This window comes from Cavia porcellus, unplaced genomic scaffold (genome assembly GCF_034190915.1).
Source record: "Cavia porcellus strain 051 isolate PalLab524CR breed Dunkin Hartley unplaced genomic scaffold, mCavPor4.1 scaffold_12, whole genome shotgun sequence".
NCBI classification, from domain to species: Eukaryota; Metazoa; Chordata; class Mammalia; order Rodentia; family Caviidae; genus Cavia; species Cavia porcellus.
In genome coordinates this window covers 80,716,103-80,732,148 of record NW_026947495.1, presented here as the reverse complement: position 1 = coordinate 80,732,148, position 16,046 = coordinate 80,716,103, and the positions used below count along the sequence as shown (strand labels likewise).

Below are 16,046 nucleotides of genomic sequence, written 5' to 3'. Positions count from 1 at the left end.
AGCCCCAGGCCCACTGTGAGAAACCTGCCCTGCTGACCACCCCCTCCACTGCTCTCGCCCACCCCGGCTCTTGCAGCGTGGGACTGAGGTGTCCGGAGGGCTGACGTGGGAACGCAGTGACTGGAGAGAGTCCCTGGGTTGGCTGTTAAGAAGTGACGGTTTACACGTGGAGTAGGACAGACTTGGCTTGCTGCTCCCGTGGCTGGGAATGGAGAGAAGGGAGAGAGCAGAGTTGTTTCTGAAAGTCTAGTAGAAGATAGAATTGCTAGTGTTTCTGGGAGGATCTTCTGTGTTTGCTGGAATAAACAATTACATTTAAATAGTTGTAACAATTACATTTAAATAGCAGGTTTTGACAGTGAATAACCAGGAGCTCATGTTTTATGAGTCGCTTTTCCTCCGTAATGTGCTCCAGCCACCAGAAAGTAATGCAAAATCCTTCAATGTTTGATGCATGTTCACTGGAAATTGGTGTTTGGGATGCGTCCCGTGCAAGGAAAAATAGATGTCTTTCCCGCTAAGGATGTGCAAAGAATAAACACCTGTAGTATCTTTCAGGAGGGTTGAATTAAGGTTGAATTAATTTCACTTTGCCCACACAAACATCAGTACTTGTTAATAAATAACCAGTCTCTGCAAGGAGTTCATGTGAGAGCAGAGAGCTTTTCTTTGCTTCTCTCCTTCCCTCCTTCCTCTTCTCCTCCCCCTCTCCTCCCTTTCTTCTCTCTCTCTCTCTTTTGCTGTCTCTCCTTCTTTGTCTTTCTTGTGTACTTGAATCCAGTGTGAAATTTTATGTGTGCTTATGGAAAACAGGTTAGAATTTTTAAAACCAGTGAAAATACATGAAATTTTGTTTTCTGTTTTCCTGATCTGTTGTGACATTTTAAAGTGATTCTAAAGTTTTGTTCTTAACATATTTGTTAGCATATTCAGAGTACAGACTGAGGTTTTAAAGTGATGCAGAGGTCTCCTGTACCAAATCGCATCTCATTCAGGGCTCACGATGGTGTGTTCGCAGTGTGCCTGGATCTGAGGTCCTTTGATCCAGTGGCCATAGAAATGAAGAGCTAGATCAAGCAGTATGAGAACAGGCAAAGCTGTGGAGGGACCGTGACCAGGAGAGAGATGCTGACCTGGGACAGTAACAGCAGGCAGAGCCGCTTTGCTGGACTCCTCCTGGCTCAGTTCTGATTCTCGGAAGTCTTCTGGCTTGAGAGACAGTCGGTTTCCACGGGATGATTCTGCTCGTGGGGTGGTGGCTGGGACAGGATGTGGGGGTGGGAGAGTGAGCTGCATGCTGAGCACCCTCGGGAGGTGGCTTTGATCAGAAGAACCAGGCAGGGTGCCTCTCCTCCTGGCTCCCCGCTCCCCGCTCTGCTTCCCGGCTGCCGTGAGGTGAGCCGCTGTCCTCCGCCAGGCCCCTTGGCCATTCCCTTTCCGCTTTGGGACCAGCTCACTGCATTGGCAGTGTGAGTCCAAAATAAACATTTCTTCCTGTAAATCATGGGTGTTGGGTGTGTTGTCCCAGCGATGAGGACCTTTAGTCCCAGTGACTAAGTCAAACGTTAAAAGGCTTCATGAGGCCTAAACTGTGGAAACCTGTAGTTGACTCCTCCACTGTTGGAAATGTTGGAAATGTATTGTGCTGTCCGCCTGCCTTTTCTGAGGGCTGCAGTGATAACACCCGGCTTCCCCTTCTGCCAGGGCCCTGGAAGTCGACCACTGGGCTGAAGGGTGTCAGGGCACCCAGGAGTCAGGGAAGCTTCTGGAACCTTCCATATGCACCGAGTTTCTCTCGTACTGTGGTTTCACTTCATTCTGTTGTTTCTAAAAGTCAACATTTTAAGGGACAGAGAATCTTTTTTGTTTTGTTTTTTTGATACACAGTTATTGATTTTAATTTTTTCTTTGGTGAATTATCTTGTTCCTATCTACAAAAATATTCAATTAAAACACTTTTTCGAGTTTTAAGAACTGAGGAGAGTTAAATCAAATATCATTATATTGTCTTTCTAATTACTTGTGTAGTTAGTGATTTAAAGCCAAATCAGCATCCTGAAAAGATTGTTGAACTGTCTCTATAACTAACAATTCTTGCGGTTTAAAATTATGTAAATTGACCTAAATTCTCTTTGTATAGTTATTAGTGAGCTTTTTTTTTTATTGTTGTGGGTGAAAATACACATTTGGTGAAACTGTGGGGAGTCGCCTTTCCTGGGTGGCCCCAGTTTGGAGGGAAAATTTTCAGGTCCTTTTCCACCTTGAATGAGGTAGGGCAGAAGAAATAAAGATGGGTAAAATGGAGGCTGGAAAAGGCATAATTTTAAAATTATACTTTTAAGAAAAATTACTGCTCAGGACACAAAGTTATCCAAAACTACAGTGTCTTTTTCCCTTCCGGGCAGCTCACTCCACAGAAAAATAAATCCCTAAGCTTGGGAACAGGGCTTGGGCTGGTGCCCTCCAGACCCCGCCCCAGGCCAGCGCTCTTTGGTAGGAGAAGGGCTGGGTGCTGCCCCTGCCACCCAACGGGACACACGGCCTAGCTCACCCATCCAGGGACACCCTAAGACCACATGAAAACCTCAACCCCAGACCCCAGCGTGCCCCTCTCTCTCGGGGTGTGCACACCTTCCAAACCTCCCAGACCTTCCCTGCGTCTGTGTTGGGATTCCCTGTGGTGGGGTGAGTGAGGCCCCCTCTCCTCCTTGGGGGGCTCCTCACACCGCTTAGGTGACAGGAAGAAGCAGGAGGCAGCTCCAGCCGCTCAGGCTCTCTTGTAGAGATCCCTGGGCTTCACAGCTCGCTGGTGCACTTGGCAGGTGAGGAAGCCTTTGGGTGTGACCTGTGAGGTCAGCACCTGGTAGGCCCTCTAGGGATGCAGACGGAAACGCTCTGGGGAAGGAGGTTAACCAGCAGTGTGTGGTGACTCTGTTTACCTTGGATGCCAGTGGGCCTTGCTGCAAAGGGACATCATTTCTTTCCCTACATTCTCACATCTCTGTGTTTGCAGCAGGCTAATTTGGTGTCTCTTGACTATCAATATTTAGTTTTCCCCCCTTTGTTCACTCCATTTATAGTTAAAAACACTTGGAGTTTGAAGCATAGTGCAGCTGTGTGTGTGTGTATTACATTGTATTTTGGGATAACTCAAAGGGTTAAGAGAAATGTCGATTATCAATATGACTTTTTTTATCAGTGGCCTGTCTAGGAAATTAAGATTTTAGGATGCATTTTTTTTTGTTCTAGAAAAATCCTCTGACAATTCATGTTTTTGAGTGCTTGCCCTTCAGGTGGGTTTAGCTAACTTGATACCTCCAGATTTGTTAGCAAAAATGTTCTAAATAAAAACCCTTGTTTCACGTGTTTGTCATCAGCTGCTCCCTGAGTCTCGTGAACAAACCTGCTGGCTTTGGAAATGAAGTTGTATGCCTCGGCCTTTTGCAGTTTGTTTAGTCATTAAATCTCTCTTGACCTCTGGAACACAGCGATTTTGTTTCTGGTAGTTATTTAGGCAGATGTCTGTTATCTGAGAGAGCAGTACAGCGCAGACCTGGTCATAATCAGGAGGACAGGTTTGTGTAGCAGTTTTTAGCAGTGAGAGCTGCCTTGTGAAATTGCATCCTCTGGGCAGGGACACCAGAGTCACAGCTTGGAGCTGCAGAAGGGCCGGTTACTAAGGGAACTTGGGGGATGCCAGCGTTCAGTTTGATGCATCTGATCACCCCTGTCAGTCCTGTTCCCATCAGCTTTATGTTCTGAAGCATTTTTCAGAACGACCTGGGTAATTTTCTGAAGAGAATTTGCCTTTGTTATTAGAGAAGGTGTAAGCAAGCAAGCCAGGCCCGCTTAAGTTTCCCAAGGAGAAACTGGACATCTGCTCTTTCCTGCTGTTTGAGTAGCTCTCGTTTCATACATGAAAACTCCAAATAAGTGGGCAGTTATAAATCAAAACTTTTACTGTAAAGTTCACAGAGGTTTGGTTTCCCCCCACTTTTATGCAATTTTGCAAATTAAATCTTATAGGGACTTTGGTCTTATTTCCTCTGAAAATGCAACCTCTAAAAAACACATTTTCTATAAGGAAAAAGTTCAAGTTTCTGAAGAAATTTTAGTGATCATCTCTCATTATTTTCTAAATGTTCTACTTCTATTTCTTTTGAGGTTTGTACCGTGTTATGCAAACAAAACTTCTGAAAGAAAATTTTCAGCCCTGAGCTAAACCTTTTAGGAATTGACAGAGTCAGTATAAATTAACACACTATTTTAAATGGAGGGTCATTTGAAAGTTAGTTTTTCCCCAGTCCTCCACAGCCTCCAGGACTAGAGTGCTTACTCCGGCTCCTGCACTGACCCCAGTGTCCCAGGGTGGTTTGCATGGTCCCTTTCCTGTCAGTTTCACCGATGCACAAATGCTCTGAGTTTTTAGTTACTGCAGGAGTAGTACAAACATGGAAAGAATTCTCTTTCGTCCCAGAGCAATATGGCAAAGCAAACCAGCCCATCGGGTCTCAGTCCTCACCTCCACTCCGAGTGGCCTTCTTCCTTTTATTTGCTTTATTCCTTGAGGACAGAGTCTGAACTCTTACCCCCTGTCATTTTTCCCCAGCCTCCTTCCTCATACCTCAGCAGTCTGCCTTTTAAAACTCCATGTAGAACCGGTTTCCTTAAAGGCCGCTGGTTTCCGTCTAGTTTTCCAGTGTTGCAGCTTCAGTCCTCAGCTGAGACACAGGACGCTGTCTCCCCTGTCTCCCGAGCCACCACCCCCACTTCCCTGGCTCCCTTTGCCCCCTTCCTCTCTCTCTCCCTCGCTCTGTGGGCAGATCAACCTCACATGTCAGCATTTTCTGTCAACTTGGGCTCTCTGTGCCTCAGTGGTAGGCTTTTCTTTGGTCTCTTTTGTGGGATTTTCACACAGAGTGTGTGTGTGCTTCGCACACTCTGTGATGCCTCTGGGCGTGTTTTTCCTTCCTTCTCTGTCTTCTTCCTTGGTGCCTCCTCCATAGCTTCGGGTAGAATGCACTTTATAGTCAGTTCTTTTCTTCTAACCAGCCCTGTAAGGGCCACAGTATCTGTTATTTCCTTCTGCCAGCCTTCTGCCTACAAATCCTTGATTTCCTCATCTGAAACTGAGATGGTGGTGATACCTCTCAAACTTACTTCAGAGTATCCTAAGGGCTTACTTGAGATTATGAAATTGGACTGGTGCTTCAGAAAATGTAGAGCACTTACTGTTGTGAAGACACCAGATACCGGGGAGCACCAGGGAAGGACAGTGACAGGTTTGTTAGGTCAAATTGTGCATTCGGAGAGAGTGCCCCTGGTAGCTGATTGACTTCTTTCCTATATAAATATTCGGCCTTCACCGCCAAAAGTTCAAGCTCCTGGAGGTATTTTCCATGGCATGTGTTTTGGTAAATGAAAAGAAAGAATTTGAAAAACGTTTTCCCTTCCCTGCTCTTCCGTGTACTCTGCTGTGGCTTTGTGCTAGACGTGTAGTAGGAGATGCTGCCTGCATTTTTGCAGAATTCATCTTGCAGAGCAGTTTCCCACATTTGTGAGTCCTTTGACTTTTCCACAAAAATCAGTATCATGCGTTTAGTGTTGTTTACTTTGCACTCCATGCCTCCTCTTGTGGGGGTGCAGGCTTCATGAGCGTAGGCTTTGCTCTTCGGGTCCTAAGGCCTTGCATGTGGGCAGTCCTGGGTAATGAATGAACTCACTGCTGGAAAGTAAGTCAGTCTCAACTTTTCTCTCCAGCTTGAGGGTGAGAGAGTAGCTTTTTCAGTGCCATGGGCTCCTCGGTAGAGGAGTTCCCCAGGGCTGACAGAGTCCTGCTTCTGGGCAGGGCTGTGCTGTGAGTACTTGAGGGTCCTCACAGCCCACTCTCCCAGTGGATGAGGGAGGGAACACTGTGGGAGTGTGGAAGATAGTTCCTTTTCCTGTCATTAGAGGAGAATGTAGTCACAGGGGAGTATTTATTGCTGAACTTGATTGAGCACATAATATATGCCACACACTGTTTAAATACTCTGTATTAATCCATTTCATTTTCTCCAACATCTTCAGAGGCAGGCAGATGTTATTCCTCTGTAACAGGTAGGATCATGGAGGCATGAAGACTTAAACTGTAAGGAGAGATGTAACTGAAATTCAGATGTCGGGCTTCAGAGCTCATCCGCTAGGCTGAGCTGTTTCTGTGCTTAAGTAAAGGTCATAGGGAAAGAGCAGTTTGTGTGTACCCGTGTAGCTCCCACTGTTTCTAGAGTAGAATAATTGTTAGGTGTTCTTCCGTTGCAATTTTGAGCCATAAAGGTTCAGGCCAATTTCTTTCAGGAAAATAGTTATGTCCAGCTTACATGTTCTATTCAGCTGTGATTTGTTAGTTCATTATTTATGGTTCTTGTTGAAGCTGATGCGGTACCTGACTCACTGAGCTTATACAGAAATAGTGGCTTGCTGAAAGCCTCTAAAATGAAGGCAGGTTGAACATGGACCTACATTCTAGGTTTTTTTTTTTTTTTTTTTTTTTTTATTTAAGAGGAAAAAGAGAAAAACACAAAACAAAACAAAGCAGTGTAAGGTTACATATAATACAGAACTACAAAAAAAAGCATAACAGTAAGAAATCACCTGTTAATAGATTACATATTATCATCTTGGAAATAGTTGCTCAAATCACAGTATCAAAGAATACAAAGTAGACATTCAAACAGAGAGACTACAAACAGCTGTGTTCAATGATCCAAAAACATTAATATAGTCAGCTATTCAACATCCCTATACACACTTGCTGTTATATCCGTTAGAGCTCTTTTTTCCCCTTCCTCTCTTTTTACAACAAAATTTACACATTTTAGATTTTATTACTCCTTAGTTCTTATTACTTTTTTTGGGGGGGGAGAATAAAGTCAAATATGGCAGAACAAAGCTGTCAGTGAAAACCAAGGATAGACTTAGCACATGATGTAGAACAGAGTATACGGTTATTAACAATAGTTATCAATGTTGTCTCTTGTTTCCTTAAAAAGATTTGTCTATCTCATTAGATATTATAAAGTTGGACAAAACAGTAGAGAACAAGACCAATAAAACTTAGACATTGTAAACATTACAGGACTTCCAAAGGAGACAATAGTCAAACCAGAATGGGCATCTTAGTGAATCTTACTGCCTTCAAAGTAGTTGCCTATACCCTCGGACCTGATACTATCCCACAGAATGGAACAGAGTCTAATCAGTCAAAACAAGATCGTGGGAGCATTACAGGACTTCAAAACAAGTTAATAGGAAATCGAAAATAGTTACTATTATATATCCTAATTTTTTAAATTTTTCCCTTAATTAAAATAAACATAAGAAATAACTAAATAATTTTTTTAAAGAATAATAGTTACCATAGTGTCTGTCTTTTTCCTTGAGATATTTGGATAAAACTTCATATACTATAGCTTCAAATATTTCCATATCAAGAAGCCCGGAATAAAGCCTTTCTAATTAATAAGTGAAAATTTTATAAGGCTTCAAGGCCACATAATGGGGAATCATGATTGCCACATATTTTCATATATTTGAATCATTACTTACATTAGGGAAACTATTCGGTATTCATACATGCGAGATTGATTTATTTCACTTATGAGTATGGTCTCAAGCTGCGCCCATTTATTGATAAATATCTCAATGTGATCCTTCTTTATAGCTGAATAATATTCCATTGTATAGAAATACCACAACTTTTTTATCCATTCCTCAGTTGATGGACACTTGGGTTGTTTCCAAGATCTGGCGATTACAAATTGTGCTGCTATAAACATAGGTGCACATAAATCACTGTGGTATGATGCTTTCAGTTCTTCTGGGAATATGCCTAGAAGTGGAATAGCTGGAATAAATGGGATTTCCAATCCCAACTTTTTGAGAAACCTCCAGACAGACCTCCATAAAGGCTGTACCAGTCTACACTCCCACCAACAGTGCAGGAGAGTTCCTTTTTCCCCACATCCTCTCCAGCATTTGTTGTTGTTGGTTTTCTTGATCCTTGCCATTCTTTCAGGAGTGAGATGGAATCTCAGTGTGGTTTTAATTTGCATTTCTCTGATGACCAATGATGATGAGCATGTTTTCATATATTTATTTGCCATTTGCATTTCTTCATCTGAGAATTGCGTATTCATCTCAGATGCCCATTTTTGGATTGGATCTTTGAATTTTGGAGGTCTGAGTTTTTTTAATTCTTTATATGTTTTAGACAAGAGTCCCTTGTCTGAGAGAGAGTTCACTAAAATCTTTTCCCAGTTTGTGGGTTTTCTTTTCACTATGCTGGAGATTTCTTTTGACATGCAGAAACTTTTTAATAAGATGTGGTCCCAGTTATTGATTCTGGGAAGTGTTTCCCGTGCGGTTTGAGTCCTGTTCATGAATTCTCTACCTACTCCTATGTCTCCAAGGTTTCTACCCACTTTGTCTTCCAATAGATTTAGTGTTTCTGTTTTAATATTCAGATCTTTGACCCATTTAGATTTTAATTTAGTACATGGTGATAGACATGGGTCTAGCTTTAGTTTTCGGCAAATGGAGAGCCAGTTTTTCCAGCACCATTTATTAAAGAGACTGTCGTTCTTCCAGTGAACCTGCTTGGCTCCTTTATCAAAGATAAGGTGGTTGAGTGTGTTTGTAGTTGTGGTTGTATCTTCTAATCTATTCCATTGATCTTCGCCTCTGTTTTGATTCCAATACCATGTTGATTTTACTACTGTTGCTTTGTAGTATAATTTCAAGTCAGGGATTGTGATGCCTCCTGCTTTGCCTTTGCTGCTTAGAATTGCCTTTGCGATTCTAGGTCTCTTCTGGTTCCAGATGAAATTTAGGAGTGATTTCTCTAGATCTATAAGGTATGTTGATGGTATTTCTATTGGGATTGCATTGAATCTGTATAAGAGTTTTGGGAGAATGGCCATCTTCACAATGTTTGTTCTTCCTATCCATGAGCAAGGGATGTCTTTCCATTTTCTGAGATCATCTTCAATTTCCTTTTTCAGTGTATTATAGTTTTCACTGTATAAGTCTTTCACTTCTTTCGTAAGAGTAATTCCTAAATATTTCATTTTTTTGCTTGCTAATGTGAATAGTCCAGTTTCTCTTATTTCCCTCTCTGTAATTTTGTTGTTCGTGTATAGGAATGCTATTGATTTCTGAGTATTGATTTTGTATCCAGCCACATTACTGAATTTATTTATTGTATCTAAGAGTATTTCAATGGAGTTTAGGGGGTCTTCTATGTAGAGTATCATGTCATCTGCAAACAATGATAACTTAACTTCTTCTTTTCCTATCTTTACCCCTTTTATTTCTCTTTCTTGCCTAATTGCTCTGGCTAGTACTTCCAGTACTATATTAAATAGGAGTGGTGATAAAGGACATCCTTGTCTTGTGCCTGATTTTAAAGTAAAGGCTTTCAATTTTTGGCCATTTAGAATGATGCTGGCTGTTGGTTTGTCATAAATGGCCTTTATTATATTGAGGTAAAGACCATCTATTCCAATTTTCTGTAGAGTTTTTATCATGAATAAATGTTGGACCTTATCGAAGGCTTTTTCTGCATCTATAGAAATGATCATGTGATTCTTATTTTTGGCTTTATTGATATGGTGGATTACATTTATTGATTTGCGTATGTTGAACCATCCTTGCATTCCTGGGATGAATCCCACTTGGTCATGGTGTATAATCTTCTTGATGATTTGCTGGATCCTATTTGCCAATATTTTATTGAGGATTTTTGCATCTGTGTTCATTAGGGAGATCGGTCTATAGTTCTCTTTTTTAGTTGGGTCTTTCTCAGGTTTTGGTACTAGAGTAATATTTGCTTCCAGGAACGACTTAGGAAGGATTGCTTCCCTTTCAATTTCATTGAACAGTTTGAGGAGTGTCGGCATTAGGTCTTCTTTGTATTTCTTGTAGAATTCTGCAGTGAATCCATCTGGGCCTGGGCTCTTCTTGGTGGGTAAGGACTTAATTACATTTTCAATTTCAGTAACAGAGATTGGGTTATTCAACAGTTTTACATCCTCTTGATCTAGCTTTGGCACTTCATATGCTTCTAAGAATCTGTCTGTTTCTTCTGTGTTATCAAACTTTTGAGAGTAGAGGTTTTCGAAGTAGGTGTTGATGATCTTCTGTATTTCTATTGGGTCTGTAGTGATTTCTCCTTTTTCATTTCTTATTGCATGAATTTGAGCTTTTTCTTCCCTTTTTTAAATAAGGTTGGCTAGGGGCTTATCGATTTTATTTATTCTTTCAAAGAACCAACTCTTTGATTTGTTGATTCTTTGGATTGTTTTCTTAGTCTCTATTGCATTGATTTCTGCTCTGATTTTTATAATTTCCTCTCTTCTTTTGGCTTTGGGCTTGACTTGCTCTTCTTTTTCTAGCTGTTTGAGGTGTAGCATCAAGTTATTTATTTGTATTCGTTCTGTTTTCCTGATGTGGGAACTCAGTGCAATAAATTTTCCTCTCAGGACGGCTTTCATTGCATCCCACAGGTTCCGGTAAGTTGTATCTGTATTTTCATTTTCTTTTAGGTATTGTTTGATTTCTTCTTTAATTTCCTCTGTGACCCACTGATTACTCAAGAGTGTGTTATTCAGTTTCCATGTGTTTGTGGGATTTTTGCAGTATCTTTTATCATTAATTTCTAATTTCAGAGCGCTATGATCCGATAACATGCAAGGGATGATTTCAGCTCTTTTGCACTTGTTTAAATATGTTCTGTGAGCTAATATATGGTCTATTTTAGAAAATGATCCATGTACTGCTGAGAAGAATGTGTATTCTGATGTTGTTGGGTGGAACATCCTGTATATGTCTTTCAAACCCATTTGTTCACAGGTATGATTCAGTTCTGTTATTTCTTTGCTCATTTTCTGTCTGGTTGATCTGTCCCTTGGTGTCAATGGCGTATTAAGGTCTCCTGTTACAATTGTGTTACTGATAATTTGAGTTTTCATTTCTGTTAATAATTGTTTTATATAACTTGGTGCTCTGGAGTTTGGTGCGTATATATTTAAGATAGTTATCTCTTCCTCTTGGAGTTTTCCCCTTACAAGTATGTAGTGACCTTCTTTGTCCTTTATGGTCATTGTTGGTTTAAAGTTCACGTTGTCTGCAAACAGAATGGCTACTCCTGCCTTTTTCTGGATTCCTGCTGCATGAAGAATTGTTTTCCATCCTTTGACTTTCAGTCTGTGAGTATCCTTCTGGGTTAGATGGGTTTCCTGTAAACAGCATATGGTTGGATTTTGTTTCTTGATCCATTCTGCTAGTCTGTTTCTTTTGATTGGTGCATTGAGACCATTTACATTAATGGTTATTACTGTTAAATGCTGGTTAATTGTAGGAATGTTATCTCTCTGCTGTTGCATCTTTATCTTTCTGTTCTGTTTAATTATTTGCTTTGCTTAGTGGTTTTTTCCTTTGTGTATCTAAACTGTCTTTCAATATTTTTTGCAGGGTCGGTTTGGTGTTCATGAAGTTCTTCAGCTGTTCTTTGTCATGGAAGTATCGTATTGCACCATCTATTTTGAATGATAGTTTTGCAGGATATATCAGTCTTGGTTGGAAATCATTTTGCTTTAGGATCTGGAATATTTCACTCCATGCTCTTCTTGACTTTATCGTTTGTGCTGAGAAGTCTGCTGTGATTCTGATAGGTTTTCCTTTATAAGTGATCTGTCTTTTCTCTCTGACAGCTTTTAGTAATCTATTCTTGTGTTGGATTTCTGGGATGGTGATTATTATATGTCTGGGTGTAGTTTTATTTTGGTTATGAGTGTTTGGAGTTCTATATGCTTCACTGATCTTGATGTCAGTTTCTGATCTCATGCTTGGGAGATTTTCAGCTATTACTTCTCTAAATATCCGCTTGACATCCTTTATGTTGTCTCCCTCTCTTTCATTAATCCCTATCATTCTTATGTTATTCTTCTTTGCATCGTCTTGCAGTTGTTGAATTGTTGTTTCCTGATTCCTTGTTATTTTCAAAAGATCTTTCCTTTCCTGTTCACTAGCTGCAATCATGTCTTCAAGGTCTGAGATTCTATCTTCACTTTCATTAAGGCGGTTTTTACAACTTTCAGTGGAGTTTTTTATTTCCTGTATATCTCTGTGCATCTGCATTATGTATTCTGTTTGTTTCTTATATTGCTCGTCTAGGGATTCTATCTTTTTGTTTAGTTCCTCCAATTTTTTATCTGTGTTTTCTTTAGATATATTTAGAATCTCTTTCATTTCTTTTATCATTTCTTCTTTTATCTGGGAGATTATTTCGAGTTTGAATTTCTTTAAAGCTTCCTGGAGTTGTTTGTCAACTTCAGTAGCTATTATGTCCGATATATGAGGTGGATGGGATATATTTTCTTCTATATACATTGCTCCTAGGGTTTCCTGAGATGGGCTGGAGGTTTGAGGTTGTAATTTGGTCTTTCGTTTTGTCATTTTGTATATTTCTGTGTTTCAAGTGTTATTTGAAAGCTTCCTCAGGATCTGTTGAAAATCCCCTTCTATGCTTGGAGCTACTGAGCCTCTGACACCGCACTACCCCAAGCCATTGGGCCTGCAGAACCAGTGTCCCTCCTCTGCCTGCTCAGAACTCCGCAGTTCCAGACAAGCTGGGCCTCAGGGACACTGTGCGCCCACCTGCCCCTTGGAAGATCCACAGCTCTTCAATTGCAGCCGGGTTAGGGTGCTCTCCACAGGCCACAGTGCCTCAGGAGCCTGTGATCCCTCCCTGCTTGCAGAGATATCCACAGTCCTCTAGGCAAAGGAAGGGACTTCTGCAGGCACTCCACATCCGCCCAGCTCCTCCTCTGCAGGCAGATGGCTAGGCACGGCTGGGCTCGGGGGTTAGTGCAGGCCCGCCCATCCGTCAGGAGTTCAGCAGACTTCCAAGTGTAGCCGGGGGGGGGGGGGGGGGGGGGATGGGGAGGCAGCTGTAGAGGCCTCTAACCCACTGCTCCACTTCACTGCACCCAGAAGCCTGGGGGGTCCGGAACAGTCTGAGATTTGGGCAGACTGTGCTGGGCACTCACCACAGGCTGAGGTGCCTCAGGAAGCTGCGATGCCTCTCTGCTTGCAGAAGTATTCAGTCCTTCAGATAAAGGAACGGGCTTCTGCAGGGACTCCGGATCCGCCCAGCTCCTCCTCTGCAGGAGATGGCTAGGTGCGGCTGGGCTCGGGGGTTAGTGTAGGCCCGCCCATCCATCAGGAGCTCAGCAGACTTCCAAGTGTAGCGGGGGGGGGGCGGGGGGGGGGGATGGGGAGGCAGCTGTAGTGGCCTCTAACCCACTGTTCCACTTCTCTGCACCCAGAAGCCTGGGGGGTCCGGAACAGTCTGAGATTTGGGCAGACTGTGCTGGGCACTCACCACAGGCTGAGGTGCCTCAGGAAGCTGCGATGCCTCTCTGCTTGCAGAAGTATTCAGTCCTTCAGACAAAGGAACGGGCTTCTGCAGGGACTCCGGATCCGCCCAGCTTCTCCTCTGCAGGAGATGGCTAGGTGCGGCTGGGCTCGGGGATAGTGTAAGCCCGCCCACCCTTCGGGAGCTCAGCAGACCTCCAAGTGTAGCTGGGATGGGGAGGCGGCTGTAGTGGCCTCTAACCCACTGCTCCACTTCACTGCACCCAGAAGCCTGGGGGGTCCGGAACAGTCTGAGATTTGGGCAGACTGTGCTGGGCACTCACCACAGGCTGAGGTGCCTCAGGAAGCTGCGATGCCTCCCTGCTTGTAGAAGTATTCAGTCCTTCAGACAAAGGAACGGGCTTCTGCAGGGACTCCGGATCCTACATTCTAGGTTTTGTGGTGGTGAGATTACTGGGCTGTGGTGGGTGTCCTTGATGTCACAATTGTCGTAGACCACATAAGAAGAGGAATGTGGCATTGAATCCACTGAATGGGTAAACAGGCTTGTCTGTCCATTTTTATTTCTGTCAGTTCCTTGTAGCATCCAAGTTATTTTAATTCAAAAGAGAGTGCTTGGGCCAGGGATTTAGTTCAACAGCACAAGTGCCTGCTTGGCAAGTGTGAGGTTGTGAGTTCGATCCCTGGTAATAACTACAACAACAACAACAAAAAAAAAAAAAAAAGAAAAAAAAGAAAAAAAAAAAGAAAGAAAGAAAATAAAAGAAGAAGAAAAAAGAAAAAAAGAAACAGTGTGCTTCAATTAGAAAAACAACCTTATGGCAGAAATTTCTGGAATAAGCATATATGCACACACACCCAGCAGTCGTGTCATCCGTAGAAACAGTCCTCTTCAAGAAAGTGTGAAGTGGGCAGGCAAATGGGGACATGGGGAGACCTGTTCTCCTTTCCCTGTTCCCGGGACTTTAGTTATATGGCAAATGTCGTGCCCAAGTTAGTTAGGCAGCTGATTTTTTTGGTGGAAGTTCATGCCATTTTCCCACAGTCTGTACACCATAAACTCAGTTTCCACAGATACTAAAGGTGCAGGGTAAGTGTTGAGTCCTCCAGTGCGCTCGTGGATTGTTGTTCTGAACGGTGAAGTGTAGAAGAGAACCAGAGTCGGTCCGTGGAAGGTGCTAGGATCTGTGGGAGGTGGTGTGAGCCTGTGGGCAGATCAGGCCAGCGCTGGGAAACAGAACCTAGAACGTGCTGCACTAAAGTGCAGAGGTGTCAGAAATCCGAGGCTCTGTTGAAGACCCTGGCTTGAGGTCAGCCCAGCCCAGTGTGCAGTCAGAGGCTACATCTAAGTCCCAACAGGCAGAGGCCTCTCGGTCCCTTTCGATGGAGGCCACTGGAAGTCAAAGGAAACCCTGGCCTCGCTGGTGGAAAGGGCAGCATTGAGCTAGAGAATCAGGACGCCAAGGTGCAGGCTCAGGAAAGAGACTTCAGATGCGGTTGTGCCAAGCAGTGCCTGGGGGGAGGTGTCCACCTGCCTGCCTCTTTTCCCCTGCTTACCCTACTTCGTCCTGGCACTGCTGTGGACCCCGGGGATGGAGCAGAGACAGCAGCCAGACAAACCATTAAACATGATATTTCAGGTCGTGATCATCGCTGGAGCAAGGCGGGAGGGATGGAGAGGTAGATCCTAAGCAGGGCGCTCCTGGGTTTTGGTCAGGAGGTGGCCTTGCGTCACCTTCTCATGCTAAGAGCCCCGAGCAGGTGGACTTGCACTCAGTGGGATCCACTTCAGCTGTTACAGCATGCATCAAAATTTTCTACCTTGAGGTTTTAAACTTCAACTGCAGGAGGAAATAAATACAATGAGCTGGGTGGGGAAGGAGAGGAGGGTGCCATTTGGCAGGGGGCGCGGTTGGGGAAAGGGCTAGTAAGTTCCCTCCTTCCTGATTGCTGAGAGGAGGCTGTGCCAGGGGAAATCGGGCCACAGGTGGGGGACAGCCTTTGCCATCGTGTAACCTCAGAAATTATTTTTGACACCACCATTTGACAGTGGACTAGTAGGTTTGATTTTGGTGGCAGAGGATTATTACGCAGCAGTGCTAAGGTTTTTGCTCTCTCTCCTGTAGCTCTGTAGGAGGCCGGCCCAGGAGGCAGGCGGCATGGCTAGCTCGGCCCGGGAACATCTGCTGTTTGTTCGGCGTCGGAACCCCCAGATGCGGTACACACTGAGCCCCGAGAACCTGCAGAGTCTGGCTGCTCAGGGCTCCCTGCCCGAGAACATGACCCTGCCGCGCGCCAACAGCGACACGGACCTGGTGACTTCCGAGAGCCGCTCCAGCCTCACGGCCAGCATGTACGAGTACACGCTGGGCCAAGCCCAGAACCTCATCATCTTCTGGGACATCAAGGAGGAGGTGGACCCCAGCGACTGGATCGGCCTCTATCACATCGGTGAGTCAGGGCTGGACCCATGTGGGGCGCGGCGGAGGGTCTGCCATGTGCTGGTCGTGTGTACTTGGGCAGAAAGGTCCACGCACAAACACACCCGCAGATTCAGGGAATTCTCCCTCTTCCCTGGGCGTAGGGGAGTCAGTGGTAGCTCGCTGCTAGGAATTTGGTGGCTGTGTCTC

At 43.8% G+C, this 16,046-nt stretch overlaps 1 protein-coding gene across 4 annotated transcripts in view; it reads left to right on the top strand.

Moving 5' to 3' along the window:
- Hecw2 (HECT, C2 and WW domain containing E3 ubiquitin protein ligase 2) overlaps window positions 1-16,046 on the top strand; it is a 345,745-nt gene that overhangs the window by 139,515 nt on the left and 190,184 nt on the right. For all 4 annotated transcript variants that reach the window (XM_063259473.1, XM_063259475.1, XM_063259474.1 and 1 more), the window contains exon 2: window positions 15,543-15,867. In XM_063259473.1, coding sequence (XP_063115543.1) covers window positions 15,576-15,867 — 292 coding nt within the window. In that variant the 5' untranslated portion in view covers window positions 15,543-15,575. The remainder of the gene's footprint in view (window positions 1-15,542; window positions 15,868-16,046) is intronic.